This window comes from Trichechus manatus, unplaced genomic scaffold (genome assembly GCF_000243295.1).
Source record: "Trichechus manatus latirostris isolate Lorelei unplaced genomic scaffold, TriManLat1.0 scaffold00052, whole genome shotgun sequence".
NCBI classification, from domain to species: Eukaryota; Metazoa; Chordata; class Mammalia; order Sirenia; family Trichechidae; genus Trichechus; species Trichechus manatus.
This window is the reverse complement of record NW_004443988.1, coordinates 7689142-7701166: the sequence shown is the minus strand read 5'-3', so window position 1 is coordinate 7701166 and position 12025 is coordinate 7689142. Positions and strand designations below refer to the sequence as shown.

The 12025-nt window shown below is 48.1% G+C and overlaps 1 protein-coding gene across 1 annotated transcript in view; it reads left to right on the top strand.

Annotated features, from left to right (window-relative positions):
* The window catches only part of IFT172 (intraflagellar transport 172), a 32345-nt gene that overhangs the window by 18122 nt on the left and 2198 nt on the right, over window positions 1-12025 (top strand). Inside the window, exons 19-42 of the mRNA XM_004377625.2 lie at window positions 1023-1107; window positions 1406-1498; window positions 2251-2328; window positions 2552-2800; window positions 2967-3045; window positions 3260-3380; window positions 3551-3695; window positions 4224-4313; window positions 4852-4949; window positions 5122-5257; window positions 5343-5459; window positions 5804-5946; window positions 6666-6759; window positions 6912-6976; window positions 7142-7322; window positions 7562-7671; window positions 7790-7919; window positions 9795-9893; window positions 10079-10188; window positions 10320-10383; window positions 10501-10587; window positions 10786-10902; window positions 11445-11555; window positions 11751-11870. Of these exons, the coding sequence (XP_004377682.1) occupies window positions 1023-1107; window positions 1406-1498; window positions 2251-2328; window positions 2552-2800; window positions 2967-3045; window positions 3260-3380; window positions 3551-3695; window positions 4224-4313; window positions 4852-4949; window positions 5122-5257; window positions 5343-5459; window positions 5804-5946; window positions 6666-6759; window positions 6912-6976; window positions 7142-7322; window positions 7562-7671; window positions 7790-7919; window positions 9795-9893; window positions 10079-10188; window positions 10320-10383; window positions 10501-10587; window positions 10786-10902; window positions 11445-11555; window positions 11751-11870 (2722 nt within the window). The remainder of the gene's footprint in view (window positions 1-1022; window positions 1108-1405; window positions 1499-2250; window positions 2329-2551; window positions 2801-2966; window positions 3046-3259; window positions 3381-3550; window positions 3696-4223; window positions 4314-4851; window positions 4950-5121; window positions 5258-5342; window positions 5460-5803; window positions 5947-6665; window positions 6760-6911; window positions 6977-7141; window positions 7323-7561; window positions 7672-7789; window positions 7920-9794; window positions 9894-10078; window positions 10189-10319; window positions 10384-10500; window positions 10588-10785; window positions 10903-11444; window positions 11556-11750; window positions 11871-12025) is intronic.

Here is a 12025-nt window from a genome sequence, read left to right as displayed (position 1 = left end):
TCTCTTTTCCCATACCGCCACATCTAATCTGTCAGCAAGTCCTGACGACTTTGTCTTCAAAACATATCCTGAATCTGTATATTTGGTCCAACTCCACTGTCGCTACCTAGTACAGATCACCACCATCTCCCACCTGTACTACTGCAGTAGCCTCTTAATTGGTCTCACTGGTACTGTTCTGGTCTCCCTACAACCCACTCATCCCACAGCAGCTGTATCACCTTGCTTAGAACCTTCCCATTGTATTTAGAATAAAATCCAAACTCCTTTCTATAGCCTAAGGCCCTACAATGTTTGGCTCTGCTTCCTTTTCATACCAGTTAACTACTTGCCCATTAGTATCCAGCCACACCGGCATCCTTTCGGTCCTTTGACTATGCCAAGCTCGTTCCTGCCATAGGGTCTTTACACTGCTATTTCCTTTGCCTGGAATGAGTTTGCCCTGTCTTGACATGACTGGCTTACTCTTGTTTTCAGACCTCAGCTCAAATGTCAGCTCCTCAGAGAGGCTTTCCCTGACAACCAGCAGTCCCCTCAGTCACTGTGTATAATACCACACTATTTTCTTTTTCATTCTCTCAAATTCCCTGTTTACCAATTATTTGTCTCCTCCGCTAGAATGTAAGTTCCATGAGAGCAAGTCCCTCATCTTGCTTTGTCATCCCTTTGTGTCAAGAATAGTGTCTGGAGGAGCGGTTTTTTCTTTATTTTCTTCATGTACTCCCCCAGTTTGCAAATTGTTTATTAAATTATGAAACAATCAAGTATTATTGTTTTGAGCTAATTCAGTGGCTTATTTTTGACAATTGTAACTAACCTTTACTTCTGGCCACTTGTTTTTAAGAGGCAAAATAATTCCCCTATGTGCATACAGAATTAACTGCTCAGAATAAACCTTATGTTTCAATTTTAAAAAAAGAACAGTGTTTGGCACATAATAGATGCTCAATATATATTTGTTGAACTAATGAATTAATAATATTCTTAATAACATGATTAATGTTATTACTTCCATACTATAGGTGCTTTTCTGCTTTGGGACACGTAGCAAAAGCTCGATTCCTGCATGAGACCAATGAGATTGCAGATCAAGTGTCTCGGGAATATGCACGTATTATCCTCCTCATTATTTCAGTCTCCCAAGCTGACACTTCTGTTAGTGCTCAGCCCCATGACTCCTAGCTCTCCAACCATCCGTGTTTCCTCTGCCCTGCCACCACCCCCACCCCCACCCCCACTCAGGTAAGACCGTTTTTGAGTTGCTTGCTAAACCGCAAGCCTCTAAGCCCTGTGATTTTTTTCAGCTTCCCAGGCCCCTCGTCCTTTAGCTTCCACATCCCTGTGGGCCTTCTTGTCTTTTTAGCCCATACAGACAGAATGGCTAGAACGTCCATTTTCTCTGCAGGGTGGAGAAGGAACAGACTTTTATCAGGTCCGAGCACGTTTAGCCATGCTGGAGAAGAACTACAAACTGGCTGAAATGATCTTCTTGGAGCAGGTAACAGGAGAAGAGGAACAGGATGGAAAAGGGGATCTGAGAAAAAAAGGGAGGAAAACTCAGGAGGAAACAATTGGCTATCTATTCTTCCAGAGGTTTGAGAAGAACTTTTAGAAAGGCTTTATTGTTAATTTCACTCCTTCATTAATTCCCTCCTCCTGTATTAGTCCTTATCTGATCTAGGCAGACTTCCTCCTTTGGCCTCCAATGACTTCCTTCTTTCACGAAGTCTGTTACTTCCCCCTCTACTTCAGAGCCTGGCTTTGCAATTCTTGTGCACTGGGGTGGATCCACGTAGCCCTGCTGGTGCAGTGGTTAAGCACTCGGTTGCTAACCACAAGGCCGGCAGCTCAAACCCACCAACCGCTCTGTGGGAGAAAGATGTGGCAGTCTGTTCCCGTAAAGATTTACAGCCTTGGAAACCCTATGGGGCAGTTCTACTCCTACAGGGTCTCTGTGAGTCGGAATTGACTCGATGGCAATGGGTTTGATTTCCTTTGGGGCTGGATCCAAGTTTTGTGGGGCCAAAAGCTTATATAATATGGGGAGTGCTGTTTAAGGAAAATTGCCTTGGATGGGGCCTGTGCAAATAAGGGGCCCTGAGGCTCTAGCTTCTTGAGTTTCAGAGTAAATCCACCTCTGCTTGTGTGAAGGATGAGGCATTTTAGTCCTCGTGGGCTGAGGAGGGCTGGCTGATTTGTGCTCCTCATATCTTCCTGGTGTCCCGCCTTCCTCTGCCTGTATTCCGCTAGAATGCTGTTGAGGAGGCCATGGACATGTACCAGGAGCTACACCGTTGGGATGAGTGTATTGCTGTGGCTGAAGCCAAGGTACCAGTTCTGCCTTCTTCACAGTTGTTCTGAGCTCAGTTCCACCAGTTTCAGAAACTTTCTTGTCAGGGAGGCCATAGAACAAGAACAGGGTAGGGCTGGGACCTGATATGTGAGGAGGTAGGATACTGGTGACCTTGGAGGATTTCTGTTAGTATAGGGGAATTGGAGAAGCATGGGAAGGAGGAATGTGACTCCTCGTTCTTCTCTGTTGTGTATCCAGGGGCACCCAGCCCTGGAGAAGCTGCGCCGGGGTTACTACCAGTGGCTGATGGACACACAGCAGGAGGAGCGAGCTGGTGAACTACAAGAGAGCCAAGGGGATGGGCTAGCAGCCATAAGCCTTTACCTCAAAGCTGGGCTCCCTGCCAAAGCTGCTCGACTGGTGCTGACCCGAGAGGAACTGCTCGCCAACACAGAGCTGGTGGAACACATCACCACGGCCCTTATCAAGGGGGAACTGTATGAAAGGGTATGGTTGCCTTCTTATCCCTCTTCCTGGGCTCAGGACTCCTGTCCTACCCAGGAGTCTTAGAGTATGTTGACCTCCCTGACTGGTGGCGTGTCCTCCTCTTGGGGCTCATACTTGATTCTTTGTATAGTAGGGGTATTATTGTAGTAATATGGTACATTAATAGGCAGGTGATCTCTTTGAGAAGATTCGAAATCCGCAGCGGGCCCTTGAGTGCTACTGTAAAGGCAACGCGTTCATGAAAGGTACTAGTCACCCACAACTCCACCTTCACTGTCGCAAACTCTTGCCCAGCCAGCCCCACAATACCTCTTTTGGTGCATCTATTGAGGTTTCCTGGCTTCAGTTCTCCTTCATTCCTCCACTTCTCACCCATTTTTCATGCTTCATTTCCCTGTCCTGCTTTTCTGAGCCCCATCCCTGGAAGTCTGAGCTGAGTGTCCACTCTCCCTCTGGCAGCTGTGGAGCTGGCTCGACTGGCATTTCCAGTGGAGGTGGTGAGACTAGAGGAGGCATGGGGGGACCACTTGGTGCAGCAGAAGCAGCTTGATGCAGCCATTAATCACTACATTGAAGCCAGGTATTATGGTATGGGGATGCAAAGGAGATTTGGGCCTGAGGTGAGAGGGGATAGGGCAAGTAAGGGCACTAAGGCCTAAGAGAAGAGAAGTCTCAAAATAAGTTGGAGTATACTTGAGGGGTCTCTTTCTCTTTCCTCATACATATTTATGTCTTCCCCAACTATGCCAGGTGCTCCATTAAGGCAATTGAGGCTGCCCTGGGTGCCCGCCAGTGGAAGAAGGCAATTTATATATTAGACCTACAGGACCGGAACACTGCATCCAAATACTATCCTCGTGTGGCCCAGCACTATGCGTCTCTACAGGAGTACGAGGTGAGGACGAGCCCCTTTCCGCAGCGTGAGGCAGTGGAGTACTGGATAACAAGGAGAGAACCCAGAACAGGAAGTGGGGGCCATCTCACCAAGTCCTTCTTTCTGTGGCCTAACAGCATCACCACTCTGAATGGGAAGAAAGTGGTTTACTTCCCTCATTTCATTCCCAGACAACACAGACTCTTCCCCCCACTACACACCCCCGCTACATAAAGTGAGTCTCTAGCTCTCTTCCTGTGCCAGCATGAGGGGTTCTTCATTAATTACTATAGTTCCAACATAGAACTGCCTTTCATTGTAGAAATGTGAGGCCCTTTTAAATTCCCACTGTACTGTCAGACTGTTTTGGGCTGCTTTTTTTTTTAAATGGAGGCAGGTGTGCGACACCCATAGTCATCATTTCTTCTCTATTCTAAGGTAATAGTATCACAGGCTTCCCTTCATCCCAGCTGTGCTTTGTTCTTTCTTCCCACAAGCTGCTTTCATTCTGTTGCTCTGATTTTTGCATCTACCTCCCATCAACTACAGATTGCCGAGGAACTCTATATTAAGGGAGATCGGACAAAAGATGCTATCGACATGTACACCCAGGCTGGCCGCTGGGAGCAAGCCCACAAGGTAGGGAATGGAATGGAGGTAATGACAAGAGAACTTTGCCTTTCTGGTTGTGTTGCCACAGTCCTTGGTCTCTGATCTCCCTACTTCCCTGAAAGTTGAGAAAGAGTACCAAAACATAGTCTGGATAACTTTGATCCCTTACCATAGAGAAAGGAAGGGATGAAGAGAGGCCCTTGTTCCCAAACCTGTATTTCTGAAGAGAGCAGATGCGCTTGGTTGCTGGGGAATTTGAAATACCACTCCTGACACCTCTAGTCACATTGAGCCCAGTGGGTGCAGTGGGAGTATGGTAATGGATCATCCTCCCCCAGCACAAGGCATCTCTGACCCGCCTGCCTGAGCAGACTATAGTTCTTATTCTGCTCCTTCTGGACTTGGCACTCCCCGAGGCTGGCTAGTAGTGTGGTTGTTGGGAGAGTTGAGAATTCCTGGGCAAGCAGGTTCCTTGAAGCCCTGCTTCCCTGACTGCTCTGCATGGCCCTCTGCTTTCCCTGGGAATTGGCACTGGCGGCTGCCCTGGCTCTGTGTGTCTGCACAGCTGGCAATGAAGTGCATGAGGCCTGAAGACGTGTCGGTGCTGTACATCACCCAAGCTCAGGAGATGGAGAAGCAGGGCAAGTACCGCGAGGCTGAAAGGTGAGCTGTGGCCTCAGAAGAGGTATGGAGGGAGATGGGCTTCAGGGCTGAAAGGACAGATGGTGTCTGAGGATATGTGTCCCTTTCCAGGGGGCAGTGACAGGATCTGTTAGGAATGACTCTAGCAGCAAGGGTCTGGGTATAGAGCCCCAGGTATATCTCCCATCCCCAGGCTCTATGTGACAGTGGAAGAACCTGACCTTGCCATCACCATGTTCAAAAAGCACAAATTGTATGATGATATGATCCGCCTGGTAGGGAAACACCACCCAGATCTACTCAGTGACACACACCTACATCTGGGCAAGGTGAGGCCGCCTTCTGTCCCTGCCCACCTCTTTCCCAGCTGGGCTCCATCTCTCCCTCTCTCCATCCTGACCCACCTTTCCTCAGGAGCTGGAGGCTGAAGGTCGGCTACAGGAGGCTGAGTATCACTACCTTGAGGCCCATGAATGGAAGGCAACAGTGAACATGTATCGGTCCAGTGGGCTTTGGGAAGAGGCGTATCGGGTAAGGAGTCCAAGACACACATCCGGCCCCCTTTCCCACTTTCAGGTGACTAATTCTAAACGGATTATGACACCTTTTGAAAATGTAATAAATTCATCTTTTGCCAGAAAAATGTCCACATGATATATACAAAATTTAACATACGAATTTAAAGGTTTGTGGACTACCTGAAGCCCATCCCTGGATGCTAAGCAGATTAAGAGACCTTGAAATTCACCCCATTGGCTGCTGTTTTAGAACAGGTCCTTGGCCTTTGTCAAAGCTGAGGTCAGAAGGTCAGAGATGAGAAGGGAGCGGCTAGGTGCCCCTGCAGTGGAGGACTGCTGAGTGGCTTTGCTTTCCAGGTGGCCAAGGCTCACGGAGGAGCTAATGCCCACAAACACGTGGCCTATCTGTGGGCAAAGAGCCTGGGAGGAGAGGCTGCGGTGAGACTGCTCAACAAGCTGGGGCTCCTGGAAGCTGCTGTTGACCATGCTGCCGACAACTGGTGAGGCCCTCAGCCTTCTCGCCACTATGCCCACCCTAGCTAGACCCCCTATACAGAGAAAGGAAATCTGAGGCAAGTGTGAACTGTGGTAAGGACAGACCCTTGGAAGGACATAATAGAGGAGCAAAAATAAATTAGTAACCCCTGAGTGTTGAATCTTTGGCTGTCCTAGGACAGTGGTGGAGAGGGAATAGCTTTTAAAACTAGGACTGCACTAAGCTAGTAACTTCCTCTAGATAATGGAGGTATGACGTGATCCTGTTAAATGCAAAATAATGTATTTTTACGCAAATAACTTTTTTTAAGTAAATGTTACATATGGCAGTAGTAAGACTGCCTTGGGTCAGATTGCTGAGGGAAGTCTGTTTTTGAGTGATTGTTTTCCTGCTAATGTAGATGTGGCTCAGGAGGAGGGGGTGGCAGCATCAGGAGCCCTTCTTCCCTGGCCACTTGGTGCTCTGAAGCTCACTCCTCCTCCCTCTTGCCCACCCCACTTCTTCACAACCAGCGGGTCTCAGTGAAACCACAGGCCTTTCCAGGTGACAGTGATGGTCACATAACTGCTTGCCTGTCTTCCTTTATCTCTCTGTGCCGCTCTATCACTTCATTTCTTAATCTGCCCCCTTTTCTCCCCTCAATCCTTGCCCTTTTTGTTTCTCTTTCCCTCTTACAAAAGGAAGTATTGAGTAGGCAAACCTTATCTGCACCTTGCATTTCAGCTCCTTTGAATTTGCTTTTGAACTCTCTCGGCTGGCCCTCAAGCACAAAACCCCTGAGATTCACCTTAGATACGCTATGTACCTGGAGGATGAGGTATGGATGTGATCCTCTCCCACTGCTTTTGACCCTGGCCTCAGAGCCCTCCTATTCCCTCCTCTAGCCACTGTGGCTAGCCCCTGTATCTCCTGGCTGCCTGTGATCCAGTCTCCTCCTCATCACGTCCAGCTGCCTTTTTCTCCTTCTAGGGTAAATTTGAAGAAGCTGAAGCTGAATTCATCAGAGCTGGTAAACCCAAGGAAGCAGTCCTCATGTGAGTTACCCCATAAACTCCTTAAACCCCAAAACCAAACCTGTTGCCGTCAAGTCAGTTCCGACTCATCCTCCCAGTCATCTTCACCTTCATCCAAACCTAGCTTACATCTCTGCAGTGGCATGTCCTACACTCGGCCTCTCCTATTTGCCTATCTGGGGGCAGGTTTGTCCATAACCAGGACTGGGAGGCAGCTCAGCGGGTGGCCGAGGCCCACGACCCTGACAGCGTCGCCGAGGTGCTCGTGGGGCAGGCCCGGGGGGCCTTGGAGGAGAAGAACTTCCAGAAAGCAGAAGGGCTGCTGCTTCGGGCCCAGAGACCAGGCCTGGCCCTCAGTTATTATAAGGTGGGCACTGGATTCAGGGCCATGAGGCAGGGTGACAAGATAGGAGAGTCTACAGAGAGCCACACTCATCCCTGGTACTAAGAAAGATCAGGCAGGTTAGGATCAGGAAGAGGGAAGGAAAGGCAAGATGAAGAAGAGAGGTCCAAGGATCCAGGAATCAGTGGGACAGAGCACCTGTGTGGCCGTGGGAGGCTGTCATGCCTACCTCTGCTCTCCTGATAACCTGGAAATCTGAGCAGGAGGCTGGACTATGGAGCGACGCTCTGCGAATCTGCAAGGACTATGTGCCTGGCCAGCTGGAGGCTCTGCAGGAAGAGTATGAACGGGAAGCTACCAAGAAGGGGGCCAGGTAGGAAGCCAGGGGTCCAGGAAACGTTGGCAGGGCTGGGGGACGGGTCACAAAATGTACACAGGATAGGCCACTCTGCCCCTCCCCGGTCCCATCAGGTGCACTGTCATCTCCACAGGGGTATGGAGGGACTAGTGGAACAAGCTCGACAGTGGGAGCAGGCTGGAGAGTATAGTCGTGCAGTCGACTGTTACCTCAAAGTGCATGACTCTGGAAGCAGCAGCCTTGTGGAGAAGTGCTGGATGAAGGTGAGGGCTCTCAGACCCTCGTGGGCCCTCCTTTCCCCCAAACTTCCATTAGTACCCAGCTTTGCTTCTCAAACATTCATCTTTTTCCTCCTGTGTCTTTTTGTTTTCAGTCAGGTAGCGCAGGTATCTACTGAGTGTCCTCTGGATGCTATAGCCAGAACCTGTCAAAGGAATAGAAGGCAGAGCCCTGACAGCCAGAAGTTGGGGGAGTTAGACATGGCTCAGTTAATATTGTATCTGAGTGAATAAATACCAAAGTATGTGATTCACAGTGGAGTCAGGGAAGGGTGAGCTCTCTGTGGGCTGGAGGGGTCAGGAAGGCTTTGTGAGGGAGGAGGTAGGACTTGGACTAGAGCTAGAAGGGCAACTCCAGACCCAGGAGCTGGGACTAGATGGAGGCTGTGAAGAAAAAGCATGAGGTCTTCCTTCAACCAGCAGCTTCTGAAAGGAAGCCTTCAGCAGATTAAGCCAGGCCAATGTGTTTCATCAATTCTAAGACACACATATAATCACATCTTAAAATCTTTGAAATTGGGATGCACATATATTATAAACGATAGATCTTAGATTCGTGAAATATGGTATTGGGAGCTATGAGGGGTGTTGAGAATGTTGGTGTGATGATACCCCTGCAAAACTTCCCTTAGGTTTCTGAGGCTGTGTCATGAACAGCCTGTAGAAGTTGGAGGAGAAAGAAGTAGAAAGAGGGGCTGATGATTGTCATCAGATTTTAGTATTTATTATTTGTTTTACTCTGGGGCATCATTTACTGGGTCTATGCATGACTATACCTTCTTCGATTAGTCAGGATGCCTTCCTGGTTGAGGGCACTTTAATTAAGCTTTGAAGGGTTTAATAGGCAAAGAAAGGCAAGAATAGATGGGGGAAGGACCAAGGGGAATTAGCATAGACTATAGCTAAGGTGGAAACCCTGGTGGCGTAGTGGTTAAGAGCTATGGCTAACCAAAAGGTCAGCAGTTTGATCCACCAGGCACTTCTTGGAAACTCTGGGGGGCAGTTCTACCCTGTCCTGTAGGGTCACTATGAGTCGTAACTGACTCGACGGCAATGGGTTTGGTTTTTCATTTTTTTTTTAATAGCTAAATTAGACCATGTGGAAATTCTTGGGTTTGTAGTATGACTGAGTTTTAGGGTTGGAAGGTATCTCCAAGATCATCTAGACCAGCATTGTCCAATAGAAATATAAGCTAGAAATTAGATAAACACACATGTAATTTTAAATTTTCTAGTAGCCACATTTGAAAAAAGTAAAAAGAAACAGGTGAAAATAATTTTAATACATTTATACATTATTTAACCCATTATAGCTAAAATTTTATCATTTCAACATGTAATCAATATAAAAACTTATTGTTTTCATACTAAGTCTTCAAAATCCAGTATGTGGACTAGCCACATGTGACTACAGGCTACCGTTCTGGACAATACAGATCTAGAATGACCATCACTTTTATGGATGAAGAATCTGAGGTTCCATAAATGGTTGTGGAGCGTCATGGATTCCTATTTTAGGGGTTCTTTCCCTATGTCATGCTACCAAGACTGTATTTGTGACAGAGAGCTTGAGAAACAAGTTTATCAAAGGTGGCAAGACCAATGCAGTTACTGCAGATGGCAGAGTGTCTGAAAGAGTTAGGATGACCTGAGAGGATCAGACAGGTCCACTGATGGTCATTTAAAGGATGGACCATGAGGCAGGCTTTGCACAGGAGGTTGGAGGATGAGGGAGAGTACAAGGGAGAAAGCTGGCAACTAGAGGGGAAAACATGTATGAAATGGAGCCACCTGCCCAGACTGAAGACCCCCAACAGTGTTTGTCTCTCCTACCCATTTCCATCTTGTTTAACCACTCAGGCAGCTGAACTCTCCATCAAGTTTCTGCCTCCACAGCGCAGTCTGGAAGTCATTCGGGCCGTAGGACCCCAGCTGATTGGAATTGGAAAGCACAGTGCAGTAAGTAGGGTACTGGACTGAAAAACATAAATGGATAGAATGGTGACATCTAAACCCAGGAAGGTATGCCAGGTGGTCCTCTAGGCAGCTCAGCATGTAGTTCCGGGAAAGTAGAGGGAGGAGCTCACAGGACTGGGGAGTGGAGGGAAAAGATGGATTCCAGTCTCCAATTTCCCACTATGCAGGCTGCAGAGCTCTATCTGAACCTGGACCTAGTCAAGGAAGCGATCGATGCTTTCATTGAGGGTGAGGAGTGGAACAAGGCCAAGCGTGTGGCCAAGGAGTTAGATCCCCGGTAAACTCATGACCCCTTCTCACTAGGAAATTCTCTTTTACTTCCTTTTTTAAAGACTGAGCAGAAGCTCTTATGGGGGAGGGGGTGGCATCCAGGACCACAAAGTTAGAGATCTCTGTACATCTTCACAGGTATGAAGACTATGTGGACCAGCATTATAAAGAGTTCCTGAAGAATCAGGGCAAAGTGGACTCGGTGAGACTTAAATTTTGTTAGCATGAGGCAGAATGCAGGGAGAGGCTCAAGAAATTCTCCCTCTTTTCTCCTCCTCATGTCATCTTTTCTCCTGTAACTCTTTTCAACTGATCATAGCTGGTGGGTGTGGATGTTATGGCTGCTTTGGACCTGTATGTGGAGCAGGGCCAGTGGGACAAGTGCATTGAAATAGCTACCAAGCAGGTACTGCTGTCTCTTCTTCCCATTCCCAAGTTTTCTTTATATTGTCCCTTGATTCCCCACCTGCCCCAGACCTGTATCTCTCATTACCTCCACCAAAGCCCAAACCCCAAACATCAGCATACAAGTCACCACCCACCCTCACTGCCCAGTCTTACTGATCCCAACCTTCCCCATTCTTTTCTTCCATCTGCGGGACAGAACTACAAGATTCTACACAAATACGTGGCTTTGTATGCGACTCACCTGATTCGGGAGGGTGGCTATGCCCAGGCACTGGCCCTGTATGTGCAACATGGCGCCCCTGCTAACCCACAGGTACCAGACGTTTCCACAGGAAATCTTCCCTTCTCTAGAACTACCCATGCCCTCAGATATTCTCTTCTTAAGGGAGCCTTTCATTAGAGAACATCATGCCTAGAGTCCCCACCAAGCCCCTTCTGAGCTGTACAGCCTCTCTGGAGAATATACCCTTTGAAGAATCACTTGAGGAGCTTCTCGTGCTCTTAGCTAATACACAGGGAGCAGTCTTTCAGAGATGACTCCTGCACACACCTCTAGGGCCTTATTAACTTCCTCCAGAGAATGAACACTACTCCCCTATCTGCTGAGCATCACCACTCTCTGGAATATTAGCCCATTAACATTGTGACTGTGCATTTATATTTGTGCATGTGCCCATAATCACAGAGTACCAGTAAAAGAAATAGTTCTTTTTTTACTCCTCTTCTCCATCATTGTCCCCCAGCTCCTCCACACACACTGACAGCGCTGTCTCTCCTCTCTGGCCCCACTTTCACTGACTTTCTCTTCTAGTTGTCCCCTTCCCACTCAGATCTCCTTTTCCCGTTTCCTGCTAGAACTTCAACATCTACAAAAGGATCTTCACTGACATGGTGAGCTCACCTGGGACCAACAGTGCTGAGGCCTATCATAGCTGGGCTGATCTTCGGGATGTCCTCTTCAACCTGGTGAGGAAGTTGGGTCAACAACAGAGTAAAAAGGCGACTCAGCCTACCCCCATCCCAGTCTCTTCCTTCATGCACATAAACCTTTACCCTCAGATGTATCTTATCTTCCTCTGTCCAAGTGGCCATCAGCTGACCACTGGCACCGGCTCAGCTCTCCTCTGACCCGTTTCAGGCTGTGCTCTCGTCCTTCTCTAGTGTGAAAACCTGGTGAAGTCCAGTGAGGCAAACTCTCCAGCCCATGAGGAGTTTGAGACGATGCTGCTGATTGCTCATTACTATGCCACGCGCTCTGCAGCCCAGAGCATCAAACAGCTGGTGAGATGAAGAGCGGGTAGAAGGGCACTCAGAAAGACGCATCTTCAGATGTATGAATTTGAATGAATTCAAATTCTGGAATCCCAAGCTTGGGCTCTTGAACCTCCTCACTTCTCTTAGCTTCTCTTCTGTCTAACCCTTGCTTATCTTTGACC